Source organism: Grus americana, chromosome 4 (genome assembly GCF_028858705.1).
Source record: "Grus americana isolate bGruAme1 chromosome 4, bGruAme1.mat, whole genome shotgun sequence".
In the NCBI taxonomy this organism is placed as follows: Eukaryota; Metazoa; Chordata; class Aves; order Gruiformes; family Gruidae; genus Grus; species Grus americana.
Window position 1 is genome coordinate 79,992,218 of NC_072855.1, and position 18,564 is coordinate 80,010,781.

The 18,564-nt window shown below is 46.0% G+C and overlaps 1 protein-coding gene across 4 annotated transcripts; it reads left to right on the plus strand.

Moving 5' to 3' along the window:
* The first annotated feature begins 2,205 nt into the window (after window positions 1–2,205).
* CDKL2 (cyclin dependent kinase like 2) lies at window positions 2,206–18,117 on the plus strand. Of its 4 annotated transcripts, none has more exons than XM_054824023.1 (14): window positions 2,206–2,684; window positions 6,754–6,948; window positions 7,784–7,962; window positions 8,724–8,836; window positions 9,153–9,292; window positions 9,795–9,871; window positions 9,992–10,063; window positions 10,468–10,594; window positions 12,644–12,918; window positions 13,336–13,426; window positions 14,191–14,302; window positions 14,424–14,530; window positions 15,229–15,321; window positions 16,998–18,117. In XM_054824023.1, the coding sequence occupies exons 1-13, from the start codon at window positions 2,517–2,519 to the stop codon at window positions 15,286–15,288; spliced, it is 1,716 nt and encodes a 571-aa protein (XP_054679998.1). In that variant the 5' UTR covers window positions 2,206–2,516; the 3' UTR covers window positions 15,289–15,321; window positions 16,998–18,117. The 4 variants fall into 4 exon arrangements, with proteins under 4 accessions (XP_054679998.1, XP_054679997.1, XP_054680001.1 ...); XM_054824022.1 differs by having other exon boundaries at window positions 2,207–2,684; window positions 9,783–9,871; XM_054824026.1 differs by lacking the exon at window positions 9,992–10,063 and having other exon boundaries at window positions 2,209–2,684.
* Window positions 18,118–18,564: the final 447 nt, after the last annotated feature.

Here is an 18,564-nt window from a genome sequence, read left to right on the forward strand (position 1 = left end):
ACTGCCTTGAAATCAAGGCATTCACATCTCCTGGACAAGTGTATCCACCACCACGTGCCACAGGTGTCATTTTATTTACTTAATTTCCCTCCATTTTGTGCCATGAGGAGAAATGGGGTATGTTGTGAAATCCTGCATCTTGGCATATGTTCGCTACAGCTTCTACACTGTATGCAAAGAGTCCTTAGTTAAAAAATACAAAGCCACAAAAGCCACTGTTGTAATTTCAGCCCTAAAAGATCATTCAGGGCACCAGACTACTTCATCGCTGACTTCTCCAAAATTATTATGAAATTATACATCATTATCAAAAATAGTAATTAACTAGTTGTTTGGATGACTCGTCTAACACCCAGCATCTAAACAACAGGGCCTATTGTTACTTGTTTCCCTGAGGTTTAACTACAAGAACTCTGATGGATGATTCTGGCAGATACCACAATATCAAACAAAACAAAATTGGAACTGACAATGCCTTGACATTCTCTAGATGAACATTTCTGAGAGCTGCAGCAAGACAAACACGATCTGGAAGGCACACAGCACAGCCACGTGTTATTTGGTACAAAAAGCTAAGCAATATATAAAATCGAATCAGTTGCACTCAGCTCAGAACACAGAAATTGTCTAATTTGTACTATAGATACTTAGAAAATGAAACTACCCAGTTATTCATTGGTTTAGATACAGAGCTGTGTTCACTGTGAGACTACAAATTTAATTCTCAGGAAAAGAAAACTCTTCTAGCTATTGACTTTAAAACTCTCCTGCCCCTTTCTCATTAACCTGGGGGACGTCCTTTCCCATGGTCATGGAAGATCAGAGGAGCTTCACCGAAGAAAAATATTCCATGGTTCCAAAGGCCAATATGAAAAAGCAAGTAATTACACTTTTGAGGAAATGGATCCAGTTCAAGGCCCCTGTCGGCTTTTGGCATGGCATTATAAGAGAAGAGATTTTTTTTCCTCAAATTACCAAGACTGAACTCATTACACAGCAGTGAAGCAGCTGCAATCTCTGATGAATAGAGATCCCATTAACACCGGCCACTGTCCAGAAGCGAGAAAGGCTGGCTCCCCATATTGGCTATGATTTAAAATAAAATTGAAGAACCATCTGCACCAACAAAGTGAGGTTTTGAAGTCTGCTGAGCACGTGTGCTTGTGCCTCTCATTTAATGAGGACAAAAGCAGTATATTGGCAGTGGAAGAGTTAATTGGTTGCCAAGTTAGCTACCAACTAGCAGCACAGAACCCATGCCAGGACCCAGAGAAGGCACTTGCTGCAATAACGACTAGCAGTAGGAGGTGGGAGGAATATAATAAATTAATGCCAACTGCGCTCCGATTTTTTTCTTTTTTCCTGGAAATACAAGGTCAGCCTTGAAAGGTGCATTACAGTGATGGCATATAGGAAGCGAAAATGAGGGTGAAGGAGAAAGAAAAACAACCAGGAATGAATTGCAGAAGGTGACACATATCACCATGACTCGAGGGAAGTATGATGAAGGTTTCAGATAGTATTACTGGAATATGGGATGCCTCACGATGCTATTTTTTATCAGGGAATTGGCATTTTGGCAAAGTACGTACTGTTCCTCTCCCAACGCTTCTCCTGGTGTTATGTTGCACGTAATGTGTGCAGAAACCGCCACATTTTTAAAATAAAATGCACAGCAAGGGCACTGATACGGGCATCCATTTTATAGCAAGTTATTCCACCTTTCTCACTGCCACATTCTCATCAACATAATCTGTCTCAGAACCACACAGAGCTGCTCAGGCACAGAGCATTCATTACGTGAATTCATAATTTCTTTTTTTATCTTGGCACTCTGCCCACTGCACGTTTTCACACCAAGATGGGATCCTTTAGTCCTTTGTTCTTCACATGTCTTAATGCCTTTAAGAAAAGAATCTCACAAGAAAATACTTCATAACGCTTTTCTACTCTTTATAGCCAAGCAGATTTCCAGCATAGTTTGTATAGCTGACACCTGTACCTTACTGTTTGCCTTAGCGGAGAAGAGCCATCGAGCTTCTCCGCAGAAGTTACAATTTTTTCATAAGTGTAAAATACCTGGTTATATTCTCCAGCAAGAGCAGCAGCGTTACTGCCTGCTCAGATCTGCAGGGCCCCAGCCCCTCACCGGGCCAGGAAAACGCGGTACCTCAGCAGCCCCATCCCCGGGACCACCCTCCGCTCTGCCTGCCTCCCTCCCGGCGGCCAGCCCACCCTCCTCCATCCGCTGCGGCGGGGCTGTCGCCCGTTTCCCGGTACCGCCGGTTACGGTAACCCGCTTTCCCTCACAGCCGCCCGCCCCGGGCGTACGGTACGGAGCGGCTGTTGCGACAGGTGGGGCGCGCGCGGCGGCTGCGCCTTACGGTGGGCCGTTACCTTAGCGACGGTGCCTTGAGCCCGGGCCCGCTGCTCTCTAGCCCCAGTTCTTCCAACCGACCGCGGCCTAACGGAGCTTCCCGCCGTCCCCGGCCTCCCGTAGGGGCAAAGCTGCGGCTATGGAGAAATACCAGGTGCTGGGCCTCGTGGGGGAAGGCAGCTACGGGGTGGTGACCAAGTGCAGGAACAAGGAGAGCGGGCAGATAGTCGCCGTCAAGAAGTTCCTGGAAAGCGAAGACGACGCGGTGGTGAGGAAGATCGCCGTGAGAGAAATCAAGCTGCTGAAGGTGAGTGGAGAGTAAGGAGAGCGCGCAGGCGTTTTTCAGCAAAGTAGTAACCATCTGCTGGCTTTGGGCTTAAATTTATAGCTTTTTGTTCACCTGGGAGGCATTTATTAAGGCTGCACTGAGGTGGTTAATGTAAAGCATCTGTCAGGCATTTAGTAACTGGTCGTGTTGTGTGTAATGGGATGGATGCAGCTCAGCGTGGGTGTTCCCTGGAGAGGGAGCAGGGGTGCTTCTTCACGGTGTGTCTTGAATCTTAGTCGGGTATTTAAATATCTTCGGGAAGGTGAACCTCTTTTTCAAACAAAGTAGTAACCTTGGTGGTTGTTGGCTGAGCTTTTCTTGCAGCAAAAGGTGTGAGTTTTTTAGAACTGAAGTGTATGAGTAAGAGCTACCTGCAGGGAGTTGATGTGTTCTTGGGAAGAAACTGCCTCTTGGGACTCCTTAATAATCTTTTAAGGAGTGGTGTTTCTCCATTGAAGTTACAGGATAGGTGTAAATTTCAGCTGTTGGGTCAGTTGTAAAAGGGAAACAGAGTTGCTTCTGAGCATGGTTTACAAAGTAGAACTAACAAAGTCCAAAGCAACAGAGACTTTGACTGTGCCCCCTTTGTATTTTTCGGAACAGCCAAGCCACGGTTGATTCATTTAGCCTGTGAGTTGTAGTTTTGCAGAGCTGCTTTTCCCTTTGGGTGCTGTGTCGGATTGACCTGCCTAAGCCTGACTTGATTAGAAACTGGTCTGTTTACGTGCCCTGTATTCAGCAGGAAAAGGTACGAGGGAGCAACGAGGTTTCCATTGCCTCCTGGTGGTAATTGTGTCCCCTTGTGTTGTATATTGAGTTTGAGTACTTTGCTGCTGTGAATTTGTTGAAAATGAAAGAAATGCTGTATTTTTAAAACTTGCAGGTGAGTGATGACGTGGATGTGTAACAGACTGGGTACTGGTGTTATAAGATGTAGATGTGTGTTTCTAGGAATGTTTTATGTTATTTTATTAATGGCACTTTCCTGGCAGGATTGTACTGAAGCAGGAGGAGAGCAGGTATAGAATTCCCTGAACCTTATCAATCAGTGGCTGGCTGCTAGGCTGAAGCCAGCTGGCATCATGTCCTTTGCTGTTTGAGTGCGTGATTTGCCTGGTATCAGTCATGGATGCTTTATACGCACCTAAATGTCCAGTCGTACATCAGCCTGTTGGGTTCTTATCGGCAGCATTATGTGGTGCAGCCTCATTGTGTGGGCTGGTTTATTAAAGGTACTTCTCTTCACGGGCTGTAGATAGTGTGTCTGGGAAAATACCCAGGAGCTTTAGATGAACAGGGCTTTGTGCGTGCGCTCTTCAATGTTTTGTCTTACGGTCCTTCTGCTTCTCTTGGCTTTGTTCTTCCTACAGAAGTTTTTGCAAGTTCCTCATCTGTTTCCCTGCCGTTTTTTTCTGCTATGTTCCTTCGTGAATAGGATGCCAAGGATGGAGGGTGGCATTCAGTGCCAGGACATACATCCCTTGTTGCGCTTGCTCTTTTGACCACCGGCAGCCCCTGTGTTTGCCACTATGACCTCTAGCAGTAATTTTACCATTTTCCTTTTTCCCTTGTCCCAGAGGTGGCTCGCACAGAAGAATGCTTGTCCCTGTGCATGGGCACACGTGGTAGTTTAAAGTGTTGGGATGTGGGTGATCTGTCTGGTGAAGAAATGAAGAAAAGTCTTATTACAGTTCAAGTCCATCTAGGCTTTTCCTCTGATAGACTGTTCTAGAGGTGGGAATACGTGCAAGCCTGTCTTGTTTCCTCTTGGCTGCCACAAGTGTCTTTTTGCAAATCGCCCAGACTATAGTCCCTGTGCTGTAAAGGGGAAAAAAGCGAACTCTGCCATCGCCACAAGAGTGACAGACCCTTAGAGTTAATAGAAGTGTATGGGCTGGAGCTTGAGATGCAGCCAGCGGCTCCAAGCGTTGTTCCCCCAAACTCGTTTAAAGCAGATCTGGGTGAGTCTGGATTGTACCTGATCTGTTGGCCAGACTTGCTTAGTTACTGAGTCAAAGCATGTACTGCCTCCCAGGTGTGCTGGGAATTAACTTGTTTTCCCTGGGGAAATGGCAACTTAGCGAGGGGAATGTTTCCATATGTAGCTCAATAAATGTGGCCTCTCACAGTGTAAATACATACCTAGAGATTTAATCTTTTTGGAGTTTATTCACTTGCATGCTCCCTGAGAACCTATCTTTTTTCCTCTCCTGTTCTGGAGTTTGGGTAGAAATTTAATCTTTGCTGAAAACACAAAACCTTTTCAGGTTTCCTGTGCTGTGACGAAATTATTCTTGACCAAAGAGGGTTTTTTCCTAATAAACATTTTTAAAATCTTCACTTTTCAGACCTTCTAAGGTCCCTTACAAGTCCCTGTGCTCTGCAGTCCTTTTGCATCTTGCTTGGCGGCGATCCCTGGGCTACGGTGCTGCCTTCAGGCAGCCTCTGATGATACTTCCCTGCTAGGCTCCAAGCTAATAAATAACTGCTCGTTGTAGCATGGCCTGTTTTGTTAAAGCAGTGCGTGATAAACCAGTGTTACAATGTGTAACGAATTGGAGGTGGATTCTTGTCTGGTCAGAATGTGATGACAAAATAGCTAGAAAATACAGCTGTGCTTTTTTTTTCTTTTCATTTACATTGCAGTCTTGTTCTCTAAGCAGTCTTCAGCTTTCCTCTCCACATAATATTAGAAAAAACCACCTAACTCTTCAAATTCTTGGCTTGTGAATTTTCATTCTGAATCCACTAGACACAGTTTAGTAGAAGCTGTTTAACAGTTAACACTGTTTTAAGTAAGAATGCTGAACCTTCCTTTTATCCATTCAATGTGCTTCTATTCTGGGACATGCTAGTTATTGTAAACTTGTATAAGCTGGCAGTGCCAACAGAAATGCTTTGGGTATGGTAGAAATTTAAAAGGAAAGTCTTCTATCAGCCTTACTAGAAAAAATTAAGATACAGATACTGAGTAGTTGGCGATGAACTGGCATCCAGGTAGAACACAGAGGTATTGTGACTGCTTTTGTTTTTCTTTTAAATGGGGATGTAAGAGCTTTTTAAAAAGAGGAGCTAGAGAAAGGAATGACAGAGGAGAAGAGTAACACTTCCTGGAAATGTGGGAGAAAAGACATGAATCAGCTTTGGGTTGTTGGGAGAGGGAAAAAGCTTTTTCTTAAAGCCTTTGTGCCTCTCCTTGTGCCCTGCCCTGAGGGAGCAGGCAGGGGTAGCACAGTGTTACTTGGTCACCTCAATGAGAATATCTCCTAAAGAAGTTTGAGTCACAGTCCAGCCCAACCTTAGGGAACAAGCTGTGTTTATTGGTACTTGAGCTGTTTGTAAGCAAACCTGGGGAACTACGGAGGGATTTCTGCAGCTCAGCAGTCATGGCTAAATGCTCTGCTCTTCTCACGATGCTCGGAGACATACGTGGTGGCGTGCTGAACTTCGCAGTGCAAACCATCCTGCTTTGTCTTTCTGGCTAGTTCGAGGACCTCTGGATTTTCCTTTGCTGTGGCAAGTCTTTGTGGGAGAGGCTGTTAGGTGCCTGCTGTCTGTCACGTGTTAACCGTGTGCTCCTCTGGAATTTTTGGACTTTCTCAAGATTTCTCTCATGTGGAACACAAGCTTGCTCTAAAGCTTGTCAAGATCAGGGCACGAGTTAGTGTTGCCTCTTAGGTGAGGAGAGCATTGTGAGAGGCAGGACGCATGAGATGTTTGCATGACAGAACAGTATATTTTGAGCATCCCCATTAAAAACAAATGTCCTTAGTGTTTTATTTATTTTTGGGTTACAAAACCGGGCGTCTGCATATATGAGGTGGTGGAAATCCTCCAGATCATGCTAAAAAGTAAAATAAAATTGGCAAAATAAAACCTATTCTAAAATATCAGTAAGCTGATTTTAAGAACAAATGAATGGGAGCGCCATGACAAGAGCAGCATTCCAGGGCGGTGCACCGGCTGGGGCGCAGTTAAAAGTATCTGGTTGCAGTTTACCCATTACATGTTGTCACACTCTGACAAAATATTTCCTGTTTTATAACAGCAACTCCGGCATGAGAATCTCGTGAACCTGCTGGAAGTGTGTAAGAAGAAGAAACGGTGGTACCTGGTGTTTGAATTTGTGGATCACACGGTGCTCGATGACCTTGAGGCATTTCCAAATGGACTAGACTACAGCAGGGTTCGGAAATACTTATTTCAGATTATGAGAGGAATAGCGTTTTGTCACAGTCACAATGTAAGTATTCACGAGAAGTCAGCTCTGCAGTTAACCTGGGATGAGTAGATACAGAAGTGTATATTTTTTTAAATACATTAAAACGTAGAGAAATAAAGCTTTGGCTGAAAAGGAAGAGGCAGGGCAGAAGGGCCGAACCGGATTTCATACAAAATGTCAGAGCTTGATGTCAGCTGCCCCGGAAGTCTGTCTGATTTGTGAGACGTCCGTGGGGATCCAGTACTTGGTGGCACCTTATTGTAGGTTGGCTTGTCTTGCAGAGGGAGAAAGTTGGATCCTGGTAGTGTTGATGTAAACAGGTAGGCTTGCTTTTTCTCTTGGCTGTTTTTAAAGTTTTCTGACAGGTTTGCCAATTTCATGGTAGTTTTGTAACTGTCTATATAAACATATGCACATTTATTTGTTTTTACATTTGGAAAACAGTGTCTCTTATGAATTCTTAAAATACTCTTCCATTGAACTGCAGGACACGCCTGTGGCCCTTGCAGTACTTAACAGCTTTTAAACTTGTGGTCAAGGCCAGATTTTCAAGCATAATAAATTGTGCCCGTCAATATAGTAAATATACCTGCAGAACATATGCAGAGAGCTACATAAAATAAATGCTTCTGTGTGCAAAAATTAGAGGTTCTGTGTTTACCCGTGCGCTTGGGTCGGCACTTGTTCATCCACTGTGTGCGCGCAGCTGTCTTTTACACACTCGGTATGTTTCCCATGCCTGCAAAAATGTCATTTTCTACCTGGATGTGAGAAAGCTATTATTTCTGGTGAGCCAGTCAATTTACTGTGTCAAAGCGGCAAATTTATTTGCCTTGACTTGCTTTTCTCTGTGCAGATAATACATCGGGATATTAAGCCAGAAAACATCCTAGTTTCCCAGTCGGGAGTTGTAAAACTGTGTGACTTTGGCTTTGCCCGTACCTTAGCAGCTTCTGGGGAAGCTTACACAGACTACGTGGCAACCCGATGGTACAGAGCGCCAGAGCTGCTGGTGGGAGATATCAAGTATGGCAAGTAAGACCCCATGCGAGGCTGCAGAAGAGTTGTGGGCTTGTGAGGAGCATGGAGGGGGGTGCTCTGTTTTTTTGGGGAGGCAGGGGACTATCGCTTGGCAAACAGGTTAAAGGGATGCTGTTCAGCCTTTCTTGGTGATTCACTTGAGGAGGCAATGACAGACCTCCCTCCTGTGCAGTTGAAGTCATGGAGGGAAGGCAGAGAAGTCCCTTCAAGCAATTCTAGACAGACATTTGGGGAGGCAGGAGGTGGGATGAATGAGATTTGTCTTGCTGGGATCCCCAGTGCTGCAAAACCAGGTCGGAACTTAAAACTGTGTTATTCACAGGTCTGTTAGTACAATTGTGCAGGTTTATGTGTGTCCCTGTACTAGCTAAACTTAATTTTCAGTAAATGTGCCTGAAGAGCAGGTACCTGCAGAACGAGGAGCTGCTTACCTTTGTGCTCTCTGAAGTGCAAGATTGTACTAATGTGTAATATTGTATTAGTATTTTTAAAGCATTAGGCTTTAGAACCTGATTTTACATGTGAGGCTTTTGCTAGCATTTGCTTGCTTCAAGAGCTGAATCCTTGTCATTCACTAGAGCACTTGTAAGCTTGGAAAACAGCTGTCCTGCTTTTTAGGAGGGCAAAACTACCCTCGGGGCTTATAACCTGCTGAAGACATGCTGTGCGCTGGCCTGGCTCAGCCTTTGGATCAGAGACACGAATCGAGCCATGCTGAGCTGGGGTCTTGTTGTTTTGTTCGGTTTTTTTGATAGGGCTGTGGACGTGTGGGCTATTGGCTGTCTGATAACAGAAATGCTTACGGGAGAGCCCCTTTTCCCTGGAGACTCAGACATTGACCAGCTCTACCACATCACCAAGTGCCTGGGTAAGAACAGCCTGTCGGGCTCCTAGCGCCTGCTTAGTAATGAAGGGGTCAAATACATTATGATGAGGGGGTGTGGAGAGAAAGCCTGTGGTGTGTGCTGAACTGTTTCTGACAGTGTGTGTACTCATAGTGCCTTTTACAAAGGGGGAGCTAGGAGCTTGTGAGTACAGCATCAGTTCATGGCGTGCAGGTGGAACGAGAATGACCCAGGCTGTAGCTTTTGCAGTAGTGCTGACCCAGTATTTCACCCTCTCAAATGTTTCACGGGACTGTTCTGTATTTCTTCCATGTGGTTGCTTTGTTTGTGTGGTTCCAGGTAATTTAATTCCGAGACACCAAGAGTTATTCTATAAAAATCCCCTCTTTGCTGGCATGAGATTACCTGAAGTGAAGGAGGCTGAATCTCTGGACAAACGATATCCCAAGCTCTCTGCTGCAGTGCTAGATTTAGCCAAGGTAATTAAACGATCACTTACTATGAGCGGTTGATCTTTGGAAAGGTATCCCAACAAACTTTGCCCCTCATCTGCCACCTACATGGATGCTTTGTAGGTAATAGACAGCCACTTGCTTTTTAGTTGCTAGCAGAGCTGCGTGGGTACAGTGTTTTGTGCGAAGCCTCCTTCTACCTGCTGGTGGAGGCACTGCAAGCAAGTGGGCTTGGGTGAGACTGCATCCCTTGCTCTTGGAGCTACCTGTCTACTACGTGGGAGTTACGAAACCTACAACTCTGAAATAAATTCTGAAGAATCCTTCCAGGGAGTGGTTTTGTGCTTTCACACAGTAATCTTGGAGCACTGTTACGTTGGTTAATTAAAACAACCTTGGACTCATCAATATAACAGGCCCTAGAAGGGGGAATTCTGCAGCTTTTCACCCAGAAATGCTAAAGCCTTTGCTTCGCTTCTAATGTATTTGGCTTCTAATGTTTACATTGATTTGACAGAAGTGTTTGCAGATTGATCCAGACAAAAGACCATCCTGTGCTGAACTCTTGCAGTGCGATTTCTTTAACAAGGATGGATTTGCTGAAAGGTAAACAGTTCATTTCTTGCTCAAAGCAGGCTAATATTAGAAGGAAGTTAAGCAGTCATGCTTGAAGATTGCATGCTGAGTCCGCAGAGCTGACAGCCACTGAGTTTTGTTTGGTTTTAGCCTTCCTGGAAATAAAACAGTTGAAAAGGAACTCATTGCGGCGGCATGTTGGCCTCATTACCTTGTCACAAGGTAAATTCGTCAGTGTGCGCACTCAGTGTCACCCCATATCGGGTAGTATAGTCTTACGCTGAGTTCACTGTCTGCATCTACACCAGGCTGGGATGCGACCACCTTTATTGCTCTAGTGTGTAAAGAGTGTGCTTCTAAGATGATAATTATTTTAACAGATACATCATATTTGGCTGGCTTCTCATTAGTTAAAAAGGCATGCTTTGTTTTATTACTTAAAAGGCTGTGGAAGCCTGTGCTGGAAATGGAACAGTTGAAAGAAGAGAACGCATTTCAGCGATGCATTTGCCTCATTGCCTTGTCATGACGTGAATTCATCAGTGTGCGCACCCAGTGTCACACCAACTGGTGATGATAGTAACAGAAACCCTTTTTTCTTCTTTTTTTTTTAATATGGAATGTAGATTTGCTCAGGAGCTTAAATTAAAGATTCAGAAAGATGCCAGAGACCATCAATTACCAAAAAAATCAAAAATCAGCAAAAGGGACAAAGATGATGTTTTAGAAGAAAGAAAAATGCTTGGTGTCCAGGTTGGTCCATCTTTGTTTTCCAAACCTGCATTTATTTATTTTTTCATGTTTTAAAATCGCTATATAAGTATGTGCAGCAGTTTTTCACAGCAAAAATATAAGAATAATTCTCCATTTCAATTTTTTTTTGTTTCAAAAAGACTAGGTAAGTGCTATGTGCCTGTGGTAGGTTGACCCTGCCTGGGGACCAGGTGCCCACCAGAGCTGCTCTATCACTCTTGTCGTTCACCAGACAGGAGAAAAGGTGTAACGAAACGCTGGTGGGTTGAGATAAGGACAGGGAGAGATCACTCACTAAGTGTCGTCACGAGCAAAACAGACTGAACTGAGAGAGGAAATTAATCTGATTTATTACTAGGCAAAACAGAGTAGAGGAATGAGAAATAAAATCAAATCTTAAAACACCTCCCCCCACCCCTCCCATCTTCCCGGGCTCAACTTCACTCCTGGCTTCAACCTCTTCCCCCTGCCCCCCCCCCGGACCCAGTAGCACAGGGGGATGGGGAATGGGGGTTGGGGTCAGTTCATCACACGGTGTCTCTGCTGGTTCTTCATCCTCAGGGGGAGGACTCCTCTCATCGTTCCCCTGCTCCAACATGGAGTCACTCCCGTGGGAGACAGTCCTTCACGAACTTATCCAATGTGGTGTCTCCCACGGGGTGCAGACCTTCAGGAGCAAACTGCTCCAGCGTGGGGTCCCCCACGGGGTCACAAGTCCTGCCAGCAAACCTGCCCTGGCGTGGGCTCCTCTCTCCACGGGGCCACAGGTCCTGCCAGGAGCTTGCTCCAGCGTGGGCTTCCCACAGGGTCACAGCCTCCTTCAGGTGCCTCCACCTGCTCCGGCGTGGGGTCCTCCATGGGCTGCAGGTGGAATCTCTACACCCCCTCATCCTTCCTCCATGGGCTGCAGGGGGACAGCCTGCTCCATCATTATCCTCCCTCCCTGGGCTGCAGGGGGACAGCCTGCTCCATCATCATCCTCCCTCCCTGGGCTGCAGGGGGACAGCCTGCTTCACCATGTTCTTCACCACGGGCTGCAGGGGGATCTCTGCTCCGGCGCCTGGAGCACCTCCTGCCCCTCCTTCTGCACTGACCTGGGTGTCTGCAGAGTTTCTCACATCTTCTCACTCCTCTCTCTGGCTGCAAAAACCTCTCTCTGTTTTTTTCCTTCTTAAATATGTTATCACAGAGGCGCTGATTGTCTCAGCTTTGGCCAGCAGTGGCTCCGTCTTGGAGCCGGCTGGCATTGGCTCTGTCAGACACAGAGGAAGCTTTGAGCAGCTTCTCACAGAAGCCACCGCTGTAGCCCCCCTGGCTACCAAAACCTTGCCATGCAAACCCAACACAGTGCCAGAGAAGCTCACCTTTGGAGGCCACCGCGAGTCTAAAGAGAGCCAAAGACCTCGTCACCCGATTGAAGGCAGTACGTTAGGCCTGTGCCCCCCGCCAGCTCTGACACTCGGTGTAATGCAACCTGCAGGCTGCTGTGTAGAAGTTCTGGGCCTTTGATTCTAGCCGCTACAGGGCGCTTGGTGTGGCAGTCTGCAAGCGGCTGTTTGGCCGGTCCCTTGGAGGTAAACTCTATCATGATGCTGTTGCTGGCAAATACGGAGCTGAAGGGAGAATCAGTTGGGAAGCTAAGTCGTGTTGGATCATGAAAACATGCTTGTATGCTGCTGTTTACCTGTGCTAAAGTCCTGGCTTCAAAATGATGTCTTCTGCTTTCCATTGCATACTGAGGAGTAGAGGCTTTCAGGTGATGTCGGGCTCAGTTAATTCATTTCTTTGGAAGTGACACAGGATGTGGCTGTTCTTCCTCCCTCATTTCCAATCCCATTCTAAGGTGACTTAGTTACAGAAGGTGCTGGAACCCTGACAAGTCTCCTCCTGTCAGATGGAAAACAGAGCTTTTTCTACTAAAACCAATTCCATCTCCATCAGATCCTTGCAGAATCATGCAGGTGTAGACTTTTAACTTGTAGAGCACTGCTCTAAGCTACTTTTTAAACATGCTTGTAAGAGAAAGACAATGTTTGTCTTCCCAAACAGGATTTCAGCATTGACCCAAAGAGCAGAGATGCGAAGCTATTAAAGGCGAAGCGCTCTAAAGCTGACGCAGAGAAAGCAGACCGATCCTCCAATCTGAGCTCCCTCTACGACAGTGCAATCAACTCCTTTAAAATAAGCCCTCAAACCAGCCTAAAAGATTCCAGCAGCAGCTTGGACTACACCAAGAACGCAGGCATAGTTATCCCTCCCATCAACCAGAACTTTTCTCCCACTACGGTTGGGATGGGTCCTGTGCCTGGAAACCTCAATTACAGGTACAAGAGCAGAGCTAGAAGAGCTTGTATCCATCATCATCGTCCCTGTGGTCGAGGAACTGTAACGTCCTGAAAGAGGTGCAGGGTGATGCTGTGGGGCTGGGACAGGACACGGCTAGTAACAGCTCTTGGAGGGGAGGATTGTACGTGGATGAGAAAGCCCGATGCAGGTTCCCTGTGTAGCAAAGCGCTACTGGACAGCAGCAGTTTGCCAGCTGCTGTGACACTGGCTTTTCTTTGCCTCACGGCTTGTCCTTTGGACCAAACTTCTGTGTTAACTGAGCTCACGAAGGGTATCCTCCCCGTGAGCCTTGCTAAGCATTTCATGACAGTGTTTCTGGTGGTCTTGCATTTGTTGGTTTTTATATTCACCGCGTTACCCAGCTAATACAAAGTTTTGGGCATTTTTGATTACAGAGTTGATGAAAAGAGTAAAAAATACTTGAACCCATTTCTGAAGCAACGGAAGCATTCTCCAGCGGGCCATTACAGTATAAGCTTGACGTCAGTAAGTCATCTGTCTTTTCCCCTTGGCAAAGCAAAAATAAATTCTGAACTCAAGTATGTGTTTTATTGTCAAGAATCCCATCTGTTGCAGCCTTCACCACAACTTCCAACTAGCAATATTCTTTTCTTTACTGCTTTTTTCCTACAGGTGTGTCCTCTGTTTTCCTTTGCTAATAGTTATCTTACAGGGAAACATATTTTGTGTCAGGACAATTTTAGATGAGGGGAGCAGTCCAACACAGGATTTCTGTGAGACATGGAATATATCCATGGCCTCCTGCCTGGCCAGGAGAAGCAGACTTTATGTGCTGCACTACCGAAGTGTAATTTAGGATCTGGATTTAACACGGTTAGGGCCTTACTTAGTCATGTCATCAATGCATTAAAAATTCATAAGGAAAACAAGTGAAATGGAAAGCTTTCCACTGCACTGGCTACCTAGGCAGTATTCTTTCCATGCCAGCAGGAACATTGGCCTTTTTACAGGCAACTAATCGGAGCCATTCCCCAAGTGCTGTACCTTGTCTCTCTGCAAGCGGTCTCGCTTAGATGATTGGGGGGTTTTGCTGTGGCTGTTCTGTCGGTTTTAATGTATAAATGACTCTCGAGGGGAAGGGATTCCTTCTCATGCATTAGTCTTTTGTATTACTCTTGCACGAGTTCCAACCACAGCGGGACATTGTTGCATTGATGTGTTTTTAAGTCTGAAAATAGCTTTGCTTTTTCTATATCTTCATGAGCTGGCACTTATGCCCTCGATTACAGGTTACTAATGAAAAAAACATCCTTCAAGCAAATAGGAAAAAATGGGAATTCTCCAAGATGGAAGTGCGTTTGCCGGAACTAAATCATCTCCCTGAACTGAGAGGAGTGGAAGGTATGCGTGTTGATGTCCTGTAAATAAAACCTGGATCCTAAATAAGTGGTAGGAAGCAGCGTGCATTAGGGCAGTCAGCTCTTGCTTCTTGAACATGGTATGCATTGGTTGTGTTTTGCAGCATGGCATCCCAGATTTCTGAAAAAGGAAAATAAACCAGTTTCAGAGTCCCGTGTCCCCTCCCTTGCTGCTATTAACCTCCATAACCCAAGTCTGGCCTCACAGCAGGTAACAAAGCACTAAAATAGTTTGCGCTGCTCTGTATTCTTTTGGTTCGGGACTTTGTGAACAGCACCACCCACAAATTTTCAGTGTGACGCTTGACAGAAGCAGAAGTTGCCTTGGTTTCTTAACTATCTAAGTAAAAGGACTTAGGGGAAGAGAGGAGGGTCAGGGATGAAACATGGGGCTCTATTTGTCTCTGAGATGAGCTAAGTATTAGATTCTCACTGCTAAGACAAGCACCGTGAATTGTTGCTGTTTCAGCTGGCTGGACCGAGGTGGAAGTAAGCCTGATTTACCAGAGTTGAAGAGAGACCGGAGGGACGCGTGTTTTGAGGCTGTGTTAGATGTTGAGGGGCTGAGTGCAATAAGGAGGGAGAAAGCGTAGGAGCCAGGCGTAGGGAGAGAAGGCAAAAACTTGGAACTCTGAAAAATTAGTTCCTCAGTAACACTGAGATGTTGTTTGAGAGGTAGGTAATTCAATAGGTAGTCACTTTGGCTACCTTGCTTCCAGCTCAGATTTGGTAAACCGTATTGGGCAGGGAGGGAAGCATTTTTGAAGTCTTGATTTGATCAAAGAAGGAATTTGTTTTAAGATACATATTTCCATTGTATATGTCCCTAGAAGGCAGTTTCTGATAGTTCTATTTATACAACATTTGGAAATTGACCCTCTCTTTTTTTTTTTCTTTCCCAATTTATAGCTGTCGGGGACCTTTGTGCCTGATACATCAGAAGCCAGCTTCCCCAGGGTTGAGCACTAGCCTTAAGGAGAAGATCCCACCTGCCTCTAAAAGGTAGGCTTTCATTTCTGCACTGTAGCCTTCTGGGGGCTTTCATTTCCTCGTGTAGTCTTTGGGGTCTTTCAAATTGATAGTTTCCCGAACGCTTACCTAGTTGGGAGGTGCCATGGGAAAAATCCTTTTAGACTTTACGTTCCCGGTTAGGACACCTAGCTACGACGGACTTGTTACCGCTGTCTTTATGGATACTGAAGCTGGCCGTGGCAGGTGAATGGTTCTCCTGAGGTGCTGGGCGTTGGTGTTGGAAATGAAGCGGCTCGTGAAGTTGGGGGTTGAGCAAACCGATAGAATAACAAAAAGGGGAAAATGGCTGCCTTCATGTGAGGAGCGGAAAAAAACGTGTTGTGTGTACAGTCCTGTCAGGTGCATTGCGGAAACTGGGCTTTCTTGCAAGAAGGGAGAAAAGCGTTTTGGGGGGCTTGTCAAGCTTAATGTTAGGGAAAATTTTAAGTAACGATGTCATGCAGTCTAATTTAATGTAGCTGTTGATACCTCGGTGCTCTCCAAGCATGAGATAGGAGTCTGGGAGAGAAGGAGGCTTAGGAAAAGTCCTGGCTGGGTAGTTGACATGCAGTCTTAAGATCAAGGTGCTAAGTTTGAACTCTGCCACTCTATTTGCACTTTTGCTTAGCATTGCATCTTATCATTCCAGATTGTTTGAAGCTGAGGCTTTTAAATAGGGTTTTAATAGTTTCTCATCTTGCCTATTGAAAGACATGTGATTCTCTAAGTCATTTTGTTTGAAAGAGAACTCATGGAAAAAATTGTGTGGTTTTGCTTGTTTTTTTGCTTTTTAATCTTGGAGTATCATTACCCCTTGTTGTTGAGCATTTTCCGGGGAACCTGCTGTGTGCGTTGGAATTTGTCTCATCCTCTTGAAAGCGAGAACTGCAGTGCTTAGCCGAGGGGCTTTACTCTCACGGTCCCCCTTCTTTCCTCACTGAGGCTGGTCAGAAGGATTCCACCTTCCGGAGGCAGCGGAAGTTGGGGAGAGTAAAGAGGGAAGGCGATAAGGTGCTCTGGAAGGGTCTTCAGAGGCTGCGCTCCAAAATCTCGCCGGCTCTGTTGGAACCCATCCCGCATAGATGGGAGTTAATGCTCTGGGTACGCTGGTGCTGCCGGCCTGGATGCGATCGCATACCGGTCCCTGCGGGGATTCTCCCTGCGGCCGCAAGGACCTCCAGGCTCCGCAGCCTCCCTCCTCTCTTACTCGGTGCTTGTTACAGATAGCCACGAGCGTGGCATGGTGGTACTGTTAACGTGCGGGTGCAAATAGTGCATCTTAGGTTGTTCTTTTGGGCTCTGGTGTTTACTTTTGGAGGAGAGGGAGCAGCTGTGGACTCTGAAATCACTGTGCAAATGCTGCACATGCTCTTAATCTATATGAGTGCATTTGGCACTTAGATTCACAGGATGTGATGGCTTAACACTGCTAGGAAGAAGGAAGAAAAAACCATTGGGGTGGGAAGCAATCCTGATGGCAGAAGTGGGGGGAAAAGAAACCTTACTAAAGCTGTCTCATCTGTGAAGCACAGAGGTGTAAGTGCACAGCTTTTGCAAGGTAAGGATGTGTAATGAATCACAGTAAAGGACGCAGATCATCAGGGAGTAACTCTGTGGTTTCATTAGCCTGTCCATAACATAATTCTGCTTTTCTCCTCTTGACGCAGGTGGCTGAAACAGTGGGAACAATCCACCTGAGTTTCCAGGTGCTAAAGCTGCAAGGTTTCTGCAGGCGAGAGGAGGATCCCTTACTCTCTCGTTAGCGCAGTGGACTGCCGTGGGAAGTGGCTAGGGTCCGGTCGGAGGACAGAGCTCGCGCCACTGTTGCTGCTGGATTTCTTGCATGCAAAACTGCTCCTGGGACGTTGACTTTCTGGCGCAGGGCCAGGTCTTGTCTGAGGTTGCTCAGAAGAAAAATAAGTGGTGGTTGGTGTGTGACAAGGACAGAAGCTAGTTGGGAGGATTTTGAAGGAAGCTGGGCTCTCTTTTGTCTAACTGCTGCCCTCTTCAGGGTTTTCTTTTTAAATGAATAGGGAAGAGAGTAGATGGCTGCTGAATTTGCCGTGTTTTGGTGACCTGCCTGATCTGTATTGGAAAGCACCTTTGTCTTGACAAAAACCTCAGTGAAGAAAATGTTTGTGCAAGGAATACAACATTTAAACGTGTAAATGTTCCCCACTGTTGCTTGAAACCCTTGCTAACACTCAGCAGCATGTGTGACGGTGCATTAGGTTCCTTTTCCCTCCATGTTTTCATCCCCCTGTCTTTGGGTGGCTGTCGTTTGGGTGTGAGGCTGTTGTCTGGCCGCACCGGGTGAATATCTGGCTGCTGTTACTGATGGAGGAAGAACATGGGTGTAAAATACTGAACTGTGATGCAGGCAGCATGTGAAATGCCTTCTGTGAGCACTCAGTAACTCACTTAAGTCACTGTTTATGTCCCTTAGGGGAGTGGGACATGAAAGTGTCAGACTCAACAGTCACTTTTATCTTGGGACTGTTACGAGACCATTTTTGCCTAACTGCCCTCAGGTTGGCTGTAGCCAGCTCTCGGGTGTCCCTGCGTTGCTCATAACTTTTTCTGGCAGCCTGAGGCTGCCATCACAGCTCACACCCCTGTACCGTATAGTTAATTTTGGAACTTGTCTTTTCTCCGAACATGGCCTTTGCCATCAATGTGTCATGGTAGAATACAGCATGAATGTAGTTTTATTTAGAGTTTTGTGGCTAGGCTGTCTTTTGACATGTACGTTAAAATTTGTCAATAAAAGGATATTCAAATTCCAAATTTCTTGGTACTGGTGCATGCTTAAAAATGTATGAGGTGCTCCCCCAGCCTTCCGTGGACTCGGTGTTTTATCTGCTTATTTGTATTGGTGGCATTACCTGCCCTGAAAAACAGGGCTTTTCAATCAGTTTTATTTAATAGTTGACATCAAGTTTCTTGCAACCATTGACCAGCACGGGTTCTTCGCATCCCTCAGCAGCATCCAGACAGCGTGTAGCTGACGTGCTAATCCCTGACGGACAATAGCGCTGTTCCGTTCCCGCTGCCCTGCTTCTTACTCGCTGCTAAGCAGGAACTGCTCCAGGGTGGCCCAGTTGTACCCACAGGGCATGTTCCCAGCTGGCCACAGCAGTCACTTTGCTAGTCGTGGGCAAATGCAAGCAATCTACTTGCCTAAAATTGACCTCCTGAGAATTAACAGCCATATGGTTGTGGTACCACCCATCC

What these genes read in the sequence shown, in the direction of transcription:
- CDKL2 (XM_054824022.1), top strand. Translation starts at nt 2,517, where the DNA reads ATGGAGAAATACCAGGTGCTGGGCCTCGTGGGGGAAGGCAGCTACGGG. An exon ending in CGTTTTGTCACAGTCACAAT is followed by an intron (nt 6,949 to 7,783) that starts GTAAGTATTCAC and finishes TTCTCTGTGCAG; the next exon opens with ATAATACATCGGGATATTAA. An exon ending in CAAGTCTGGCCTCACAGCAG is followed by an intron (nt 14,531 to 15,228) that starts GTAACAAAGCAC and finishes CCCAATTTATAG; the next exon opens with CTGTCGGGGACCTTTGTGCC.